A 22,416-nucleotide genomic window follows, 5' to 3' on the forward strand; every position below is an offset into this window, starting at 1 on the left:
ACTTTGTAAGAAATACTTATTAATCATTTCTTACGTCGCCAGTGTGACAACAAACTTGGGAGCTAAGATGTTAAGTTCCTTGCGCTTGTATTTACTACTGACTCACTCATCATTTACACACACAAATACTAGTTTAACGGTTTGATGTAGAATATATGATGAGCTCGTGGTACCTACCCAGTCCTACCTACCCAGTCCAGCACAAAGACCACCACCACGCATATGCTCCATAAGCTTTACTCTGTACAGATATTACTTTATATAAAATATAAAGTATCTTATTATGTAGGGTATACTTACAAAATCAATCTGATTCGTGTTTCAGTCATACACTACTAAATATGACAATTAAAAAATTAATTTACGCATGTCACCCGCACTTGATTGCCCATAAATAAACAATCGTCCAACAAATGCCAACCGCTGGCTCGGAACACACGCATGTCCACTTTCCAACACGCTACACTTTATAAATATTTGTAGATTATAGCATGTCTCGTACTTTCGAGTTACGAAAGTTTCTTTGATTGATTTTCTGGAAGCATCTTTCTTCATAACTATTGTTATGTTAAAATAAATCAAAAGTATTTAACTAGATTGTTGATTATATATTTGAAATATATATTATTAATATTAATAGTGATGATATAATTAATTATATATACATAATTGTAATATTATATATTAAAATAAATATATATTTTTTTAAATAAATAATATATTTTACAACAAAATCAGTAGCATCTTATTTATGGTTATTTTTACAAGCGTGTTTTCGAAGTGGTCATCTATGTTAAGTGAAGTTAGTTTATACTTCAACTTTAACTTAAAATATAAGTTAATAATAGATTCAAATCAACTATTTTAAACAAGTGTAAAATACAAATAGCTAACTTTTTCTTTAGTAACTATTTTATTCGCTAGATATTATTCTATATTAATATGTAAACTAATATAAAATTATAATTTTTTTCTTACCAAAAAGTTTTAATAGAGCTCACTTATATTCCTCGAGCAAAAAGTTTGTACCCACAATCACTGTCCGAATTGAAAAAAAGAACACAACTGATTCCAAATTTAAACTGTAGCGCGTTTCGCGTAGCGGAAAATACGAGTGTTGTCCGCGTCCGTCGCGAGTCGACTGTGTCTCTGTGAGCGCGTGCTGCAACTCAATACATTAGCTACAAGTGCACTGCCTAGTACAATATCTGACAGTACCTTCCCGTGTTCCCGCCCTTATTGTGTGCAGAGAAAATGGCTCAACAAAAATTTGCCGCTGGAGCGTAGAACCGGTGGGCCGTAGTACTTACGTAGCTTTCAAACGTGTACTCATACTTATAATTTGGTTTTATTTAACCGACTCAATAAAATATTGTTTTTAATATATCATAATCTTTAATGAGAAACATCTTGTAATTAATTAATGGTTTTTGCAACGAATTGTACGATGTATAAAAAGGGTCATTAAGTTTTATTAAAAACTAGATTGGACTAGAGAACTCGCTCGTGTTTTATTTGAATTTTACAATGAAACGAGCCTTTTTTTATGTATTAGTACGTACTTGCCATTTGTTAACGTTTATGGTGTCTGCTCGATTAAGGTCGAAGCATGAAGTTACGATAACCTTCCTTATTATTCGGACTATCTTACGCAAACATAATTTTATGAAATAGATTGTGAGTTCCTTAGTTTATAATATAAAATTTAGGTAATAAAAACAGCGTTTTAATTAACAACTATTAAGAGCAATAGGATTGAAATAGGGTTTTATAATTGTTGTTTTATTTATTTCACAACAATAAACTTTTAAAGTTAAATCAGGACTTATTCTAACAAACTAATTAAATTAACAATACTTCTTGATATACTTTGAGATACTAAAATGAGTGTCAAACAATAATAGCATTTAAATTCAGTACAAGCTAAAATAAAAATATAATTAAAAAAAACCGTTACGTTATAAATGATGGATCATTCCATCCCGTTCTAGAACGAGATCGATATTCTATTTTCAAAGCTCTTGAAGTTCCCTTTAGATTTATCTCGACAGTTATCAGCTATAGTAGTTGTAATCTTGTACTACAACTCTTATACTAGAGAATTATTGCGTACAGTTATTTAAAAATGGATTAGTAATGGTTGTAGAAGGTGCTTCAGTTTCAACTATAGGCCTACTAATACATTGAATATTTATAGTTTGTTATTTGAAAAACAGTAATATACATTTTAGAAGTTATATCTATAAGTTTATTGATGAGTTCCGTGGTCGAGTAGTGTGTACACAGGTTTTCATGGGAACGCCACTCCGAGGTCCCGAGTTCGATTCCCGGCCGAGGAAACAGTTTTCTATGTTGTATTTAGTCTGCGTGTTTGTGGTACCGTCGTTAATTCTGATTTTCAATAACACAAGTGCTTTAGCTACTTACATTAGGATCAAAGTAATGTATGTGATATTGTCCAACATTTATAAATGTCTCTATTTAACTTAAATCCGCATCCCGCAGCCTACAAGTCCTCCATATCAGGAAATATTTTGTCCACCATTGGGATATTAGCAAGTTGTGACAATTATGTATTTTCGTTAAATCGTAACGGCCAGTGGATCGAAATCCAATTTGTAATTTGATAAAACCACCAATTAAAATATTATAAGTACCCAAATTATTGTATCTCTGTTGTCGATAAAGAAACACAAAATGATTCGTGCGTTAAGGTTGTCTGTGTAAAAAATATCAAGCGTTATTACTAACAAGGCCTACCGTTTTTTTTACAATTCAATCATAATAATAACTTCCCTGTATAAAATCTTAACGACACCCAATCAACAACAGATCTTTATTTATTAAATTATCCATATACAAAATCTCCTGAATTGTTGAAAATTCTCTTGAAGTATTTTCGAACACGGCGAATCAAAATAAAGTTCATTCAAGTAAGCTTATACGAGTACTTTTGAGTCGTTATTTTACGAAATTGTATTAAACGTAACCACCGGTTCGAACCAGCAAAAAATTCAGTAGTTACTATTTTTCAATATTTGTAAGAAAAGTCAACTACCTTTAGATATTATAATATTAATTATAGTAGTTTACTACAGTCTCACAGTTGCTCTCGATTCCTTGACTCTTATATGAGTCTGATGAGACGATAATTCAACACGGTGGGACTCGGATACAGGACCAAGACCTGTCCTTGCGTTCAGTGTGTAACATCTAAATTACTCAAGAAAAAAAAACTTTGAATAAGTATAAGTTTAATATTGTTGTGTTTGTTTTTTATCAAAGACAACAAATACGCATATATTATTAGATACACTACATAAATAATTACTTATTACGAAAGTAACACCATAGAGTGACTGGAAGAAATGACCAAAAAAAAACTCAGTAGGACAATTTAAATTTTTTTTTTAAATATGTTCATAAGTATACATAGCGTCAACTAAACTGTATTACAATAGAAAACTAATCTCTACGAGATCATTACGAAGTCGGGACGTGCAGCTAGTATATTATATAAAATACAGGCAAAATAACAAATAGTTTAATTAATGCATTACAATCATAGGAATCCTCGGCACATTATAAAAGTAACACACGAGCCTAGCAACTGCACTAAAAAGGCCGTTAAGTTGTACATACTCTTAACAATTGTGTGCAGTTTGTCAATAATTAATATTATGAACGCTAATTAAAGAGTAGGAGGAGCCGAAACCAAAAGCCAGCGCTTTTTAATTTTTACTTATTTCGTGTAATGGAGAACCGTCGGTTTCAATAACAATATGCGTATAAAGGTTTGTTCAACTTATGGTTTCTATTGATTTAGATGGTCTATTCGATCTTTTATTTATTCAGCTGCTATTAGAAACGGCATGCATATTTGTGGCCAAGCTTACGATGAAAAATTTATTAACTTCCATTTTGAGAAGATAATTTAGGCCGTTGCATTTGTTTTTTACAATCCCATTCGTTCGACGTTTCCCTCGGACGTTTTTCCGCTCAATCACTCACGAGATTTACCACTAGATCGTTTATATGTAGCTATTCGAAAATTGAAAAGCCACTTTCTAGTGTTTTCCGGTCTGGAAGTCAGCGTGAGCGCATAACTTCATACACACATACGCGCACGCACTGCGATCGGATTGACGATAAATACTCGTACACCGATCGGTCACGACCATAGCGTTCACGTTACAATTGTGTGTATATATACATATATATTGGATTAATGAAATATATCATTGTTCACGATTAAGTAACGTTACTTCTAATAATAGTCAAATAAAATACCTATATCAAAAAATATATATCTTTTTTTTTTATAAATATAATCAATCACTTACTGTTTTTCATATAAGATTAAATTAATTATATAAGTAATGTAACCGAACAAAATGTTTAACAAACAAACTCGCAGTGACGGTCTTATTATATTTTTTAGCAATAAATTATATGTTTGTGTTTTTTATTTTACAATATTATCCTATGGTCATTTAAAGGCGTTAGATATTTTAAGGCGGAAACTAGTATGCGTTGGAACTCGAGGTCCGGGTTTTTGATTACCGGCATAAGCTGAAACCGATGAATGGCTATCCTATTTATGACGTATTATCAATTCTGTATATATTTTTAATAACCTTTTTATGTCATTGCTAGCAGTGTATGCCCAAATAGAAGATCTAATTAGTTCCTCTCTACTAGATATAACATTTCCCTTTGACCTAGTTCTTTCCGTTTAAATTAAATTAATTTCATCAGTTCATCTTTCCGTTCGTATTACACATTCATATATTGTACTTAATGGAAAACAATAATTAGCAATAAATCTATCGCACTGAAAACGTCTGAAAACAAACGGGTCATTGGAATGACTAATTACCGCAGTCTTGAATAATAATTATTCATAATTACATCCGATAAGACGATGAATGTAATACAAATCTTTTGTAAATTGAAACGATTTACCCATTAAAGTTATGACGTCACTAACCCGGCGTCGTTGACGAGATAAAAATAACGCGGACGATGACGCGGGTCAAACTGACATCAGTAATATGTAGTGCCTTGGAGATAATATCCCCAATTGACGCATTTCCGACCGATTCAAGCACTTTCTTTCAGCGATTTAGTTCTCGAGGCAATACAAGTTAATAAAAGTGCTTCTAATGTCTGAAGAACTACATATATAAAGTGGTCTAGTCAGTCGGATATTTTATCGGCACGATCCTCACCCATTGCCGCTTTTGCGGCAACGCATCCTACGAGTTTTGCTTGTATATTGTAACATAAATAAAGTTTTACCGATGTAGTTGTGAAGCGAGGTAAAGTAACATCAGCTACATAATATCATAGAATCAATTAATTCCAATAATAGTTACGTTTATAAGAAAAAATACTATTCAACACTAATGACCCTCCGTCAGTGACGCCGGGTCAAGTACGTGATTGTTCAAAACTAGACTAAAGGAAAACTTATTACAATAAAAATCTGACTCTACAAGGAACATCAATAGACATTTAATACTGTTTAAAACAAGATTATAAAGGTGAAAATGTCTTTTTAAAAAGAACAAATAACAATAAAATTAATTAATTTAAATGAAGATAATTAATAACAATAACCAATTAAAACGACAGTTTTCTATGACTCCGAAATTGTAGGTATGTCCGAAGGAAAAGCCTAACTTCGCGCCAAAAAGTAAACCCAAGACTATGACAGGTGATCGCGCTCTTTTTTCTAATGTATTACGGTACAAGGTATTGCTGTTTTAGACGGTAAGAATCGCTTATGAATCTATTTTAAAAATACTACTGAATCTTGTGCTTCTCGCTATACTTACATTTTATTTCATTAAAAAATGCACCTTAAAAAAACGTTTATTTTTATTCGGCTGGATCTGACGAAATAACAAAATTATTAAATTAACCAATACAAAATAATCAGCTGTTAATTTAACGAATATATTTTTCTGTGCACCGGTTTGTGCATGGTGAGTGAGCCAATGTGGACACAAGGACGCACAAGAGATTCGACTCGAAACAATAGTGGGCGACGCGTTGACAGAGCAGCTGAATTAATTAATAAACGGGTATTGGTATCCCATTTGCTCATGCAAACTAAAAAAGGAGACCATTGTTATCAATCGATCTCTCATGAGTTTTGCAAAATTTGTAATTATTTAAATCATCCTCTCCAATCAGGTTAAGTGGCTTGTAGCGCACGAAGTAGCAAGTTTTAATAGATATTTTGTTAATACATAATTAATATTACATTTTTGAATCTGTGTTCCTTCACAATATATAGGAAGTTTCGAATTTTCTAAAATCGAAATACTTTTCATCGAAGTGAATTATTTTCTTCTATTTATTCTCATTTAACATTTGCTTTTTTATAGCATAATTTGCCAGTGTACTAAGACTGGCAAATTGGCCACCAGATAAGTGGTCACCACTGCCCGTAGATATTGAAATGAAAATTTCAACCATTCCTTACATCGCCAATGCGTTACCAACCTTGGGAACTCAGATGTAAAATGGCATACTACATTCTTGGACCTGAAGTTTTACATTGGCTTACTCATCTGTATACTGAGTATTGCTATTTAGCTGTAGAATATCTGATGAGTGGGTGGTGCCTACACAGGCGGGCTTGCACAAAGCCCTACCAGGTAAATATCTGTATAGTCTGGTTACATAAACCATATACATGGAATATGTGTACAAAGTATAAATTTTCTCTTACAAAATGTAGTTCTGTGAATAATTTACTATCGTGTTGCAATAATACAGATTATTATTACTACCAGTTAATAAAATTCAGTTCAAATGAAACGTGTGAACGGCTACTAATGCATTGATATGAGTCGAGTGCACGTTTTATAGCTATGGGCGAACGTGAAACACAAACACGCGCTTTATGTCGTCGTCGCCAGTATGGGCCATTGTTCTTTGCAATATAGAAGTTACGCGTATACCTGTTTAGCATTTTGACAGTGTTGCCACAGCAAATTATAATTGTTTAATATTTTTACAAATTGAATATAGAGAAGCACTACCAATCGCGCCTTCGCTTCTAACGCGCACTAATATAATATATTTATATACATAAATTGAAGCGTTTTCAAAGTGATACGTTTGTCTAATCGCAGAGATGTTTAACCAAATTTATTTATCTTGAGGTTTTAAAAATTAGAGTCGAAGATCGAAGTGCCTTAAAATGAGTCTGAGTACATTATATACGAAATTGCACTTCAAAATTTTAAGTCTTCATCCACTAAACAGAAAATTAAAATGTTATACATATTTAAACATATTTTCCTGCGAAAATTCTTTTATATAGTTTGTTTACTATAGTAGGTTAGATGTAAAATAATGTATTATAGTAAATAGGGGAGGGAATTGATCGTTTCCCGCCAATGGCGCCACAACGTCGCCAGTTTTGGCGCCAACGTTCTACGATTGCTGGGGTTTGAGAAGGTCGTTGCCTGACCTGTTTTCAAAATAGACCAACCTCTTTGTGTTCCAAGGAGGCTGTTATTCAAGGCTTTTGTGACAATTGTGTACCATGCCCTCTAAAATAACACTGTTTATAGTTTACATTTAAAATTTATTATCTATGTTCTACAAATGGCGTGTGAACTCTCGTAAATAGACAAAATATTTTTTTATTAAATTGTCGAAGAAATGTGAATATAAAATATAATTATATAAGTAAATATTGGACAATTTTTTTTATCAACAGTAACTTGATCTGGTTGTGTCGAATAAAAAAGCGAATTATAAAAAAATATTTATTGAAATAACGGCTTTAGTCGTCAATAATAACTAAAACCGTGACTTTTAAAATTATATATATTTTTCACGAACACAAAATATAAAGATCTCATATTACTAGGTTCTGTTTTTTTTTTTTGTTTAAAAAGGTATAAACATACCCACTTTATTGTCTATTGCCAGCTGTACGTCAAGCAGACCAGTAATATTTAAATCATTTTGTAAAAAAAAAACTATTTAAATTTGCAAAAAGAAAACAACACAATGAAAATAATACAAAATAAAACTAATATACACAAATATTTTTATAATATCGAAATAGTTCGTAGTGAGTACTAAATGCACGGCTAATTATTATAAATGTTTAGTATAATTAGACTAAAAAGCAAGTGCAGTGATTACAGTTATTGTGATAGCTGATCCGAGCCAGTGTTCCGGCTAACGGCACAATCGCTCCAAATATGCGCACGCGCTGTATAGGACGACAAGGGACTCATTAGCATACGAAGTAGGTCCTAGTGGCGATACATTTGTCTAGCTGTTACTTGTGTTTGAATAACCTACTGGTATTTCATGTTGTCCTAGTATTGAGTAATAGAACTTGTTGAATTCTTAAAAGACTGTTGTATAACCTTCTTAGTATTCTCCTTAAATGCTAGGAAATTTATACACATAACTATATATTTTCCCGGCTTCACACGGGTTGTAAAAGTTTGTATTTTTGGCCATGGCTTATTATAAATTAGGCAGAACACCTCACTAATCGGATTAATAGTTTAGAAATGCTGTTATGAAATGATGAACAAAGGCAAAAACCCTCTATGGGTTTTTGCCTTTGTTCATCATTATTTATTAGGAAGAAGAAGAAGAAGAGGACTATGTTTATGAACTTCAATGTATTCGTTTCAAAATAAACTTTAGTAGCTTAGGGAATTTAAAAACGGATTTTGGTTATTCGAAGAACTTCGCAACTAAACACTAGAATACGTTGCAATTCTTCTATAAACAGTAGTGTTTTGTGAGCAATTATCCAATACTATTATTATGTCATGCTCATGTCTTCGCCAGCAACAGCTGTACAATGTTTCAAATTAAGTAGATGAAAGATTCGTAAAGTAGTGAACACAAAGAATACTATCAAAAACAAAATAAGTAAATATTCCACATATCCAATTTCATTGCTATGTTTTATTTTTCTAATTATCTGTGTTAAATTAAGACTAAGAACTTAGTTTAGTACGCCTAAAATGTAAATATAAGACGTAACTTTATGAAACAATAAATGTCTTAATCTTTATTAAAGTAGGCATTTAGTATATAATAATAGATTTTTGGATCTGTACACATAAGTAGTAAAGAAAAACGTATGTACAAGATAATTGTGTATTAAAAAAAAAAAAAGTACACGACGTGTTTGAAATAAATACGAAAATTCATGCTTGAACCCGCAATCGTTGGTTAAAATTTATGTGTTCTGGACATTGAACCATCACGACTCAGAAACAAAGGGTCGTATTAAAGCGAAGTACTGAAGCGCCTAATCTATGACATATTCTGCACGTAGCGTATTTGAGAACTCGCTTCGTAGCTCAGCTTGAAATGTTGCAACCGCCTTACGGTGATACGCTATTTTGATGCGTGTATGCTTTAAATGTTTGTTCAACTAAAATGACTTTTATCTTTATTTTTAACTGACATAAAAAAGATATCAATTCGCTTGTTTTTTTATGTTCGTTATCTCAGAACTCCCGTCATTTATGAACCAATTTGCAAGACTATTTTTTCTTTGGGATGGGATAGTTCTCGTTTTGTCCTATTTAAGTTTGATTAAGAAATACGGGTGATTTTTTTATGGACTCTAACTTTATTATTAAATATTATAAATAGATAATAATTAATGATAAGATTCTTTTTATTTCAATTTATTAGTTTTTATACTATAAGGAGTCCGCTATACACCAACAACATTTTTTTGCTTGCCTCTTAAGTAAGAAGGGCTTGTGTTCTAACGACATTAGATCAAGGGGTCAGGACTGCAATGTCTTCAATTACTGACCTTTGATAACATTGAAGTATAAAGTAGGTTCATGTTTAAAAAATATTATTAAGTAAGATATATAATTTTGTATAAAAATATAGACCGCTAAAATAGCTTGAACATAGTTTACGTATTACGATTTTTATACGAGAAAATAAATATAATTGTTTAACGTTATTCATGTATATGATTGAGGAAAAGTGAATACACTCAGTATTCTTGGTAGACTCTACATTCCGAATCGACAATAAATTGATTTGACATATTAAAATATTGAATAATAATTAACATAAATAAGTAAATGGTGTGACTTACGTTCTCCGTTAGTGGCGCAATGTTGCTGGCGTACACGTCGACTTCACACATAAAGTCCTTCGATCTGGGTGATATTATCACCAGGCTGCCCGAGTACAGATACTCCAGTTTCAGTTACAACTTAGGATAAACTATTATTCAATTGAAACAACAATTGACGAATCCTTGACTTAAATTTATCGAACTGCGACGAATGCTCGGAAATATTGTGTAATTGTTAATTAAACTATTTTCTTGGTCTTGTAGAAAAATGTTGGAGAAAAACGTTTTACAATAACGTTTTTATTCTTTAATTATTTAATACTAAAAACACGATACTTTTCAATGGATTTATATTTCGAACTTTACGAAATGAGGTCTTTACAATTGTGAGAAATTAAAGACGCAATATTTTGGTTCCAAGACATTAGAACATTATGTGACCAAAAAAGCTATTGGACTACCCGAAAGCTAGATCTCTAATGAGTCAGAAGAATGCTCCGTTATTACATTTAACTTTTGACCCGACTAATTTGACTTGCATTGACCTCAACTTTGGTCATTTAGTTCACGTCGCTATTATCAGATAATCTCCTGTAAGTATAACCATTTATATTGTTCATCTGGCAATAAAAATATTTTTTCTGGACTATGATTTTCTCATTTCTTTGACTTCTGCCACCAAATCCGTCCAAAAGAAAAAAAACTTAATGACTCGAAAATGTGGTAAAGGATCTTTTAGCATTATTGTCGGTTAAAAATGAAATACTCGTAGCTGTCAATTATCATGTTTAGAAGCGTTTATAACCAACGTTGGCAATCAACAATGGCAAAGGTAACGAGTTGGCAATCCAAAAATATTAAATTTTCCCTTTGCAAAGGAAATTTAAACGTTGTCGTTTGTAAAACTGTGCCCCGTGTGGTATACTATCTCGCTAAACTGATTCTTATATTGTATAAACTTTTAATAAAATTTTCATAATAGGATAATTTTATTTCATTTAAAAAAAAAATAACGTAATTAATTATTTTTACTTACACGCCAACATCAGCAGTGTGGATTACATAGTATATTGATAAATATTATTAAATGAAATAAAACAATATTGGTTAAATTAAATTTATTTAAAATAAAAATAAGCACATATAAAATATGAATTCATCGATAAAACATCAAAAAACTAATCCTTAACTAAATTAATATAGAGGTGGGAAGTATATTAAAATCTTCGGAGAGCTATTTTGAAAATGCGTGAACCGTGAATGTTTAGAATACAATAAGTGTAACCTAACCTTATTGGTGAAGGGTACGGACCTTATGTTTTAAAGAGTTAATATAACTACAGAAATAAATGTCGCTTATTTAAAACTTAGTTATTAAAGAAATAAATCTATGTTATTAAGATTACATTTCCTTCGTGAAATGTATGACGGATAGCGCTGTATCGAGGAGATATACCGCGCCCTGGATGACACATAATGCACCGACCGCTAAACCAACCTGAAATAAATAAAGAAAGTGTTCATTTATAAATACTTATCGTTTGTTTAAATTCGCCAATCTCAGGACCATCTGAGTTGATACAACTTTTTGTGTTTAATTAATAAACACATACGAATGAAAGGCATCAGAACGTTAGCTGAAACATATAAAAGCTTAGATGGCCCAGTAAATGGTGTGTGTTGAAATGAGGGCAAGCACCATATTTCATGTGTTTGCTTAATAATTTTGGATGAATAAAAAAAACATTGTCTTGACCCCATCAATCCGCAACTAAACAATTTCCTTAAAAAGGAGAGGATGCTTTTTGCCCAGCAGTGGGTCATTAACGGACTGTTACTTTTATATTAATCCTATACTTACACGTTTAATTAAATGAAATTCTGGACATTAAAAGAAACGATTGGCTAAAACAGCATAACAATATGAAAATTCTCAGTCAGTCTGTTAGAAGACAAATTTAGATCCAGCAATGTTAGAAAGGGGTTTTAATTCTAGTAATCCTTCAAATACTTGTAATCGGAATCTAATATGTAATTAATCTGGCTCGTATATCAAATGCATATATGCGTTAATATATTTATTACAAACTCGACGAATTATGTATCTTTCGAACTTCTCAATTATGACATACATACATTTTACACATACGAAAGGAGAAAACGTAATAGAACGATCTCACTGAATTATTTTTTTCTCCTTTTTACCATATTCGGCTCCTGCAGCCAACCCAGCCAGCCAAGCCACCTGCGTGTACGAAGCTAAACTCTTTTTTCCATCGCTTTAACCGTCGGAAGGAACATTAATATAAGACTATAGGAGACACAAGATCATCGGCTTAATGATCATTCCGCGATACTGGAGTTGGCTATTTTCTAAGCTCCGGACTGTTATTGGGAATTGCTTTGAGGAAGACTTTATCATGACTCCACTACGTCATAGTTGCACAGACACCAAACCAATATGAGAGCAACAAACGAATATTTACCTGTTTTTCAGCAAAAACGAATTGGAACTGGTGTTCTCCCTGGTATCCACCCCAGTAGTGCAGCGCGACAGCGCCAACCGCAATCCACATGAACACACCGATGAAGTTCATCACGATTTCGGACAGAGCTCTGAAGAAAGTCATAATATTTTCAAGATTGCTTAGATTTTGTTGGGCAAAATATCTAAAGCATATAAATAAATAATTTCGACATCTAGGATCTTAAAACAATGGTTTATTTAACGAATGCTTTGGAACAAAAAAACAATTGGAACTACGTAAATAATTTTTGAATCTGTGACTTAAAATAGAAAAGAAACACATACCTCTTGTGCTCAGTAGTGCCGAAGAGGAACGTGACGATTTGCACGAGTGTGTAAATGAGATAGCCCACAATTACACCGGAGGCCACGATTTCAGCATCAGGGTTCTTTTCCTCGTTGAGGTTCCACGTGCCTCCAACTCCCAGGAACTCGCCATTATATCCAGTACGATAGAGTACCAAGATCACGATGTTGAGAACCTGATACAAATAACATAAAACATGATTTAATATAAATAAAATTCCTTCAGACCAAAGTCCTTATTATTTTGTACTTTTGGGTATCACGTGACAAAATGTTTATGAAAGTCTGCTTCATCGAAAGTCGGAAGTCAGGATATTTGATCTATCTTTTAAAATGTCTAGATTGTCCAAAATTAGTCATTTTACGGTATGAGTTCACAAACAACAATGTATTACCAGAAATCTTATCTAATGATCTCATAGGAATGACATTTATTAGTATTTTCTTGCTATACATAAAACATATTGACGAAATAGATCGCATTAAGAACTCTATATGACACAACATAAGGGTTATATTATCTTGTATCTCTAAATATATCTTGATAAGGATATCGAATTGATAATACAACTTTAAAATGAACCTATTGCTATTCCTTATTGTCTTGCTTTAATTACCTATTGTCCGTTGCCCTCAGATACACTAAACAATCAACCGATGTATTATGATGTTGAATTACGTCGTTACCATTGCTGAGATAACCTTATAAGTTACATCAAAACACTTCGTCGTAGCAACAAAAAATATATCGTTTTCATTACGCGTTTTACATACATTACACTACATAGCAGCCTGTAAATTTTCCACTGCTAGGCTAAGGCCTCCTCTCCCTTTGAGGAGAAGGTTTGGAGCATATTTCACCACGCTGTTCCAATGCAGGTTGGTCGAATAAACATGTGGCAGAATTTCGTTGAAATTAGACACATGCAGGTTTCCACACGATGTTTTCCTTCACCGCCGAGCACGAGATGAATTATAAACACAAATTATGCACATGAAATTCAGTGGTGCTTGCCTGGGCTTGAACCCGAAATCACCGGTTAAGACGCACGCGTTCTAACCAACGTATTGCTTGTAAGTTATTCATTAAGAATATCTTATATAAAAAAAAATTTGACCTAGTTTTTATTATGTTGTACACAGATTGTGTATCTGACTTTTTTCAGCAATGTGTCTCTCGACACATCTGATTTGAATAAAGCTATTGTCTACGAAAGAACCAGCTAACTTATTATATACAATTCTGATTGCAAGCGATATTTTTGGAGTAATTTCAAACATTCAAGTACAGTCATGTCGTGGAATTCTCGTCACTGATACCGTGACCTACGACATATGACGCTGTGTGCTCTATCAGTCGATGTAACGGAGGTATTTCAATACTATTATCTTTAGACCTCCGCTATGTGACTTATTGCGGGTCAAAATGAATATAGTGTATTAAACATAAAGGTTATTAGTGTCTTATTTCTAAACATTAACAAACCAAAATGTTCATGCAATTATGGTCTAAATTATGACATGTCAGTATTGCTTCCCATTTTGATGTTTATGGTATGGGCAGGCTAAGTCTTGACCACACTTCTTTATTGCTGCCACACAATTAAATATAAGCAACGATTCCTCCTTATAGTACAGATAAATAAACCCACTTACGTATATATTTAGAGGACTTTTGCATTACTAATGCTTCTCTAATTAGCACTCGTAATATCGACAAACTGGCCACAAGGGACAAATTAACTAATTAATAAAATTACTCATGTGCAGGTCAAAAGTCAACACTTCCATTCATCTCAAGGAAGGCATGCCACAGAGTAATGTAAAGTTTGCTTAATACTGAGCTGAAAATTTTAGACATTTAATTTAGATTTATTACACTTGGTTTCAATATTCAACCTCACTACACGTAGAGATTTTCTGATTTTTCACACTTATAACCAAAATAAAGTCAGTACATATTTATGTTTAATATGTTCCATCATTCGCTTGTACTCTTATATTTTGGGTTGGCGCTGTATCACTCACATCCATCTTTGTGACATCATCTTGTCTTATATTTGTCGCAATGTCCATTCACAATCAAACCTAACACTGTTTTTATATAGCATAGTAGAAAAAACAAAAACGAGCCTTATAGGAGGCGCATAAGCAACATTAATATGACATCCTCTCAGCGAGTCAAATGTGTTGGTACGTTTTCTTTTTCCACAGATAGCAGAAAGCGAGAGGAAAGATTATCCACGTCAATATTTTTTTTTTATTGATCAAACATATCAAAAGTTTCTCAGTATATAACCAAAGTATGTTCGACTTGATATATTTAAAAAAAAATGTTTAGCTGTGGTTATTTAATGTTGACATTTTAATTTCCCGATGACGTCATCCAGTATATATAATGTTATAAATTAATAATAATAATTACAATATATGAATTGTATAATTTAGCCAATGAGTAATTGCGTTGTTTGTCACAAACGAGGGGATTTATTTAGAACAATAAGAAGCTAACGGAGGGAGAGTTACAAAGGCAAAGTTTTAGGCTGACTTACTCTGATGAAGAGTACAGATCAGTAATAATTTAGCATATCTAACGCTAACTGCAGTGCGGCCGAACGTACTCATCCGCACTTACTTTCTGAACATCGTTCACTGAATAATACCTGCTTTACAATTCCTTCTTGATATGTAAATATATAATATTATGTTATATATATGAGTGCTTAAATTTAATGTAGTTAAACGCTACTGTTTATGTAATTGAATTACTTCATTACATATACATATGCCTATACCTATGCTCATATATATTATTTCTTACGGCTAGCTACCACCAGCATCAAAATAAATGTAACGTGGACCAACACACTAATTGTTTGAAGATTTCGATTTGACAATAAATTTAAAATAAAAACTGATATTGAAATAAGTATTCTTACACAGCCTTGATTAAGTGAAAATTTATATTAATCGATTAATTGTAAATAAAGAAACAAATTACGCGGCAAATTGTTTTTGAAATAATTATACGATATTGATCATAATTATAGCAATAAACTAAATTAATACTTACTACAGAACTTTATATTTCAATAAAATGATTTATGTGTTCCACATTCCATTAAAAGCAAGATACTAAAATCACTATGTAATTGGTACCATTTAAAAATCAGTTAAAGGAAACTGCATCCTTCTGTATATTTTCACTCTTAATATTATAATAGTTATTTCACATTATTAAATAATCTATAATCAATTATAAATTCCCAATGTGAATTAAAAATACTTAATTTTTTGAATTTGGAAAAGATTGTTCGAACGTATGTATCATTTTTAAATGTTACATCAAAATATCCCACCTAAAAGTTTGATTGACGTTCCTTAAACATTTTCCCCATTAGAAAATGATATATCGTAATATGATAATACAATTATTAAAACACCATATCGATATAATTGCCTTGATAATAATTTAGAAAAGCATTCAAATTGATTGCAACAATTTATTATAAGTAACATGTACAAGTACTTTTTGGTTCGTCGCGGTAGAATTCAAATACATAACGAACAAATGAAGGCTTGAACTGTACAAATGTAACCAAATGAAACTGTTAAGGTATGTACATATTTTTGTTATAACTAGTGTAAACCCAGTAGTCGAAATTAGAACTTAATCATTATTGAAAATTTGATGTAAAAATATTTACATATATGAATTTGAATGTTTTAAAATTTTTTCATTGATAAACCTGGTCAATAACCCTAAACAAAAAACAAGAGATAAGGAAGTACTGAAGTGTTTTGCCTTTGCCTATTTATACATAAAGATTACCCGTGCCGAGAGAGATGTTTGAAATCTAAAAACATAACTATCTGGCTATTGCATACTCTGTCAGGCAGCTGATAGCATAACAGTTATCATAATACTAAGCTTTAATTGTCGCCGACGGGATGCTGGGATCAAACAATAATGAATATTGATTACTTCCTCGTCAAATCAAAGCTAAATATACAACGACTGTTTAATAAGAAGTCAGTTGCATCCTAATTTAGTAACAAATAATCTGTTTTTTTTTAAATCCCATTAAAATACTTATTCTATAGCCATCGCGTTTTGGAGACGTTTTAAGTGAATAATCGTGTAACATAGCTTAAAAAATAAATGCAAAATTTCGGATGGATGTTCGTTGCTCAATCACGCCAGAACAGCTGAACGTATTTCTATGAAATTTTGCACAGATAGATTATATGTAATAACACAAAGGTTATATTTTATCCCGGAAAAAATATACCTAACGTCTGTCTCCCACACTTCAGAACACACGCGGGCAAAGTCGCGGCTAGACATTAGTATTATTATATTTATAGGTGTGCTTCGCAGTTTCTCCCAGTTTCAATTAAGACTTTTGACGTGACAAGCGTTCATGTTCTTTTTTTTTAATAAAATATATAACTTCTCTTACTTCTAACTAGATTACACAAAATAGAATCTTAGGATATACCTAGTAATAAAAATGAGTATTTATGACAAATACCTCGTATATTGATTTAGTTTTAGATTTTAAGATATTTTATTACGTGCTTGAAATTATTTTGAGTCGAATTCAGTGCAAAGTATATTTGACGTTTCTGATGCAAAAAGTTCCACTTTTTCATTTGTTTTTTTTTTTTACAAGTTTGATCGAAATATCGAATAAACTAATTGTATTATGTTTTCGCGTGGTCTTTATCGTTTAACTAAGTGCCAACCTTCATTGTATCTCAGATGACAACTCATGTTTAATTTAAACAAAATATTTCAAAACAAGATACGATACAGATAAGCGAAATTCCGCTGATCTGATAAGGATTCAACGCAAACACTATAACGGAAATTACATTTATTAGTAGCAAGTGCTGTAATTACTCATCGAGAGAGGTTACTCATACGCCGTGGATATGAATTGCGAAACTAACTAACCACAGATTCGTAATCACATACATTTATGCAACCATACGATTCACCATACTCGAGGAGTCACCATAAATCGGAAAGGATGGCAAAACCTATAGCCAATAATAAATTAAGACGTTTAATTTTTAGTAGCGAATAAGGCCAGTAAAATGAAAAAAATATTGCAATTTTAAAATAAATTTTAAACACATAGACACTATCTTATTCGTTTATTAAAACCTTTTTACCGAAATAAATGTTATCGGTCACTGTAAAGAACTACCTAGTTTAATAGAGATATATTTTATTAGTAAGTGTAATTACAGACACATTTATTAATAACTAAGAGATCGTAAGAAACAAATCAAAAGTCAACAACAAAACATATTCTTTTCATCTTTACTATTCCACGATTCTTTTTAAGATGTCATTCTCTTAGTCATATAAATATTTATCTACGAAAAGTCTCTAGGGGTAATGAGTGAGCTGAGTGTATCAAAGTAGCGTGGTGTAACAAACTTTATATCTATCACTAACAAAAGAGATATTTTCATAGCTGTGGCATTTACTGGCTAAGAAATTTTAATCGTAAAAGCATCTTACACCGGTAATTTATCATAATCATAGCCCTTTTAATTATTGAAACTCGTTTGTACGTTCTTTTATATTTTAGCAAAGCATTTGAATAGTTTGATAGTAGCTAATTCAACAAGGCGTGGCGTTATCAAGATGATAAGAAATTGGGCCATAGGGCTCGTCCCATTTATAGCATAAGGCATGAGCAGATATAAGAATCATTGTTCTAATAACATTTTAGTACTAATACTATTTTATTCATTATATAATGGTTATTAATCTGTGGTTTGATACAGGATAACTGATCTATAATTTATAGGGTAGATAGCACATTTCCCATTTTGTCCTGTTATACATTTTTGCCTAAAATGTAAATAATGATTATTTTATGATAATTAAACAACTATAATATAATGTGAAGTTATTAGTTATTATTATTATTCGACTAATATATATTAATATTTAAACTTTAAAGCATAATTTATCTTACAGATACGAAAATAGATATACTTCACAGAAGTGAAACTATATAGTTACTCTCGTGTAAATAAGCACACAAATAATAAATATTGGATAAATAAATAACAGTAGATACTTTTTTACGTTAAAAAAGGTAGTAGCGGTCATTGCGAGCCATTGAATTAGTGTCAGCCAATAAATCACCAGTCATCATCATTTTAGTTTCAGCCAATCAACAATAATTGTGTATATGTTGTCATATGGCGAATAAATAAGTAAGTCAATAACTAGTATATGAGAAATAACATACATGCTCTCATTGGCTTAAGCCCTGGCAAACTTGGCATGACTAATAATAATAATAAAACTATATTCTTATAACAGCTGATAACCATTCAAGAGTTTTTATCAATATAACCACACCTACATTGCATGAAATATTAATACCAAATGAATCATTCATCATCATTGTTTTAATTATTACTATTTTACTTTACTATATATCTTACATATATAAAATGCTATATGTTTCTCCTTTATGTATAATTAATTTCAGTGTGGTTAAATGTAACGACCTTTAAATGATCCTTTGGTGGGCCAAGGTCGAGCTCTTCGTTTGAGGTTTAAGAGCTAATTGGAACATGGGGGACGTTCTAAAAAAAAAAATCAACTCGTGGTTTCACAATAATTCCACATGACACTCACGATGTATTCGTTAAATATTTTAATAAGAATGCAAATGGATAGTTAAGAAGAATATTTATTGTAACAGTTGCAAAAACTTCTATCGAAAAAGTTTCATTTCAACACGACTTGTCACGCTGTAATTTCAGAATGAAATCTTACCCGGCTACCGCTATTTTGTAGTTTTTTCCTATTATTTAAAGTATTTAGTAATGGCCTGAATCTTATCTATTGTAATATTTCTTAAACAGATATATATTTACTTACGATTTTGAATACTTTAACCACGATAGTGGCTATTGTCTGCACAGACACCATTATCACAAAAAACACTTAGAATTCCCCTTTAAATTCACTCTATAGATATTTATATCGATTTCGAGATCACTTTTCTTTTGTTTTCTGTCCGTTTTTGTTAACATATATCTCGTCACTGGCTGATTTCGTTTATCAGCACCTAGGGCTTATCAGTTGGGTCTAATCTTATCTGTTCAACGAATTAGTAGGACAGGTTGCCTGTGGTGTATTATTTTAGAATTTTCTACATAATATGCCATATTGAGTTCACGATACAATTATCGTCAGCAATCCCATTGGATTACTTTATCTGTGCTATATAATTTTTAAAGTTGTTACTTCTTAATTCATATTACAATATTTTAGTATGACAGAACATATTATTAACATTAAAATACTATTAACAACCTCTAAATTCGCATGCTTGGCTAAGATCAGCACGCGTCACGCTTTTCCTATGCGGTTTTGTGGAAACACGTGTGGTAGATTTGGTCCCATTTATGCTATAGGGCTTCCTCATGATCATTTAATATTGAATATTATAATGAAATAGTTTGTAAATAAATAATGTACTTAATTACATTTAAGAAAATAGCTAACTAGTTAAACTTAAATTTAATATGATTCTTTCTAATAACTGACCTTTTTACTACAAAAAGAAAATAGTGAGGAAAACCGTTTGATATTAAACGAAGATCGGGGGTCCAAAATCAGCCAAACACTAAATATTCGTGCTTAATCAATGTTTATAATTCACTAAATTATATTTTAATTTCGACTTATGTTATTATTATTATTATTAAAAAGCTCTATTTATAATTTTCAGGAGTTGGGCCTCGACATCTCAAGCGAACAGATTGCGGAGCTCGAGTCCGCCGTACACGACATCGACTTCGCCTCAGCCGCAGAACACGAGAAGAAGGTTCGCCACGATGTGATGGCTCATGTCCACACTCTGGCCGAGCGCTGTCCCCTCGCAGCGCCCATCATCCACTTGGGAGCCACTTCTTGCTACGTTGGCGATAATACCGATCTAATTGTCCTTAAACACGGCTTAGAATTATTGATGCCAAGATTGGCCGCTGTCATAAGCCGTTTGTCGAAGTTTGCCGATGACAATAAGTAAGTTTAGGTTTCAATTATTTACTTAAATTATTTATTTATTCCTTTATATTCTCAACTGAACTGTATTTTAATAGAAAACTATTAATGAGTTGACACCCATATATAACAAATGTTGATATATCTATATATATATATACATATGTCCATATGTCCTACTGACTGATTTTGACGACGGCGATCACTTTCAACGGATTTGGTTTTTCATTCATCATCATCATATATAAACAGTTACCATTAGTAACTGTTTATATATGATTAATATTTTTTGCATTGAAGATGTTTAATAATTTGTTATATGTTTCCTATTACAGATCCATACCCATTTTGGGCTTCACGCACTTGCAACCCGCTCAGTTGACAACTGTTGGTAAGCGCGCCTCTTTATGGCTCAGCGACTTACTAATGGACGAGCGCGCTTTATCTCGTGCACATGACGATCTCCGTTTCCGCGGAGTGAAGGGTACTACTGGAACCCAAGCTTCATTTCTACAACTATTCAAAGGCGATAGTGCAAAAGTTAAAGCTCTAGATAAAAGAGTCGCCGAATTAGCTGGATTTGATAAGCGATACATCGTGACAGGACAAACATATTCCAGAAAAGTGGATTTAGAAGTTATATCAGCCTTGTCAGGATTGGGAGCCACGGTGCATAAGATGTGCTCAGATTTACGCATCCTGGCGTCCCGTAAAGAATTGGAAGAACCTTTCGAGGCGTCTCAAATAGGTTCGAGCGCAATGCCCTACAAAAGAAATCCTATGAGATCAGAACGCTGCTGCGCTTTAGCGCGTCATTTGATAACACTTCATGCCAATGCTGCAAATACTCATGCAGTACAATGGTTGGAACGTACGTTAGACGATTCAGCTAATCGACGAATTACATTGGCAGAGGCATTTCTAACTGCTGATGCAACATTGCTCACACTTCTTAACATCTGCCAAGGACTTGTAGTATACCCTAAAGTTTTAGCTCGCCACATAGCTCAGGAGCTCCCGTTTATGGCAACTGAAAATATCATAATGGCCATGGTACAAGCTGGAGGAGATCGTCAAGTTTGTCATGAAAAGATTAGAGTTCTCTCTCATGAAGCTGGGGCAGTGGTAAAACAAGAGGGAAAGGATAACGATCTTATTGATCGTGTTAAGAAAGATGCATATTTTGCTCCTATCATACCGCAACTAGAAAATATTTTGGATGCATCCACTTTTATTGGCAGAGCGCCTGAACAAGTTACAGAATTCATCGAAGAAGAAGTAAATCCTATTCTGAAAAAGTACAAGGATGCTCTAACAGAGGTAGAAAAGCCAGTATCTTTAAATATTTAAGATTGTTTTCAAATAATTGACGCAATATTATTAATCATTATAATTGTTAAATTATATGAAATAAAATACAAGACA

General features: G+C 32.3%; 2 protein-coding genes across 2 annotated transcripts in view; one reads left to right on the plus strand and one right to left on the minus strand.

Moving 5' to 3' along the window:
• LOC125065992 overlaps positions 1–20,031 on the minus strand; it is a 30,038-nt gene extending 10,007 nt beyond the window's left edge. Inside the window, exons 1-5 of the mRNA XM_047673864.1 lie at positions 19,861–20,031; positions 12,921–13,117; positions 12,595–12,724; positions 11,514–11,606; positions 10,127–10,240 (exon numbers count right to left, since the gene is read on the minus strand). Coding sequence (XP_047529820.1) covers positions 10,127–10,240; positions 11,514–11,606; positions 12,595–12,724; positions 12,921–13,117; positions 19,861–19,911 — 585 coding nt within the window. The 5' untranslated portion in view covers positions 19,912–20,031. The remainder of the gene's footprint in view (positions 1–10,126; positions 10,241–11,513; positions 11,607–12,594; positions 12,725–12,920; positions 13,118–19,860) is intronic.
• LOC125065990 (adenylosuccinate lyase) overlaps positions 1–22,413 on the plus strand; it is a 34,083-nt gene extending 11,670 nt beyond the window's left edge. The window contains exons 2-3 of the mRNA XM_047673862.1: positions 20,717–21,012; positions 21,327–22,413. Of these exons, the coding sequence (XP_047529818.1) occupies positions 20,717–21,012; positions 21,327–22,341 (1,311 nt within the window). The 3' untranslated portion in view covers positions 22,342–22,413. The remainder of the gene's footprint in view (positions 1–20,716; positions 21,013–21,326) is intronic.
• The last annotated feature ends 3 nt before the right edge of the window (positions 22,414–22,416 follow it).

Source organism: Vanessa atalanta, chromosome 8 (genome assembly GCF_905147765.1).
Source record: "Vanessa atalanta chromosome 8, ilVanAtal1.2, whole genome shotgun sequence".
NCBI classification, from domain to species: domain Eukaryota; kingdom Metazoa; phylum Arthropoda; class Insecta; order Lepidoptera; family Nymphalidae; genus Vanessa; species Vanessa atalanta.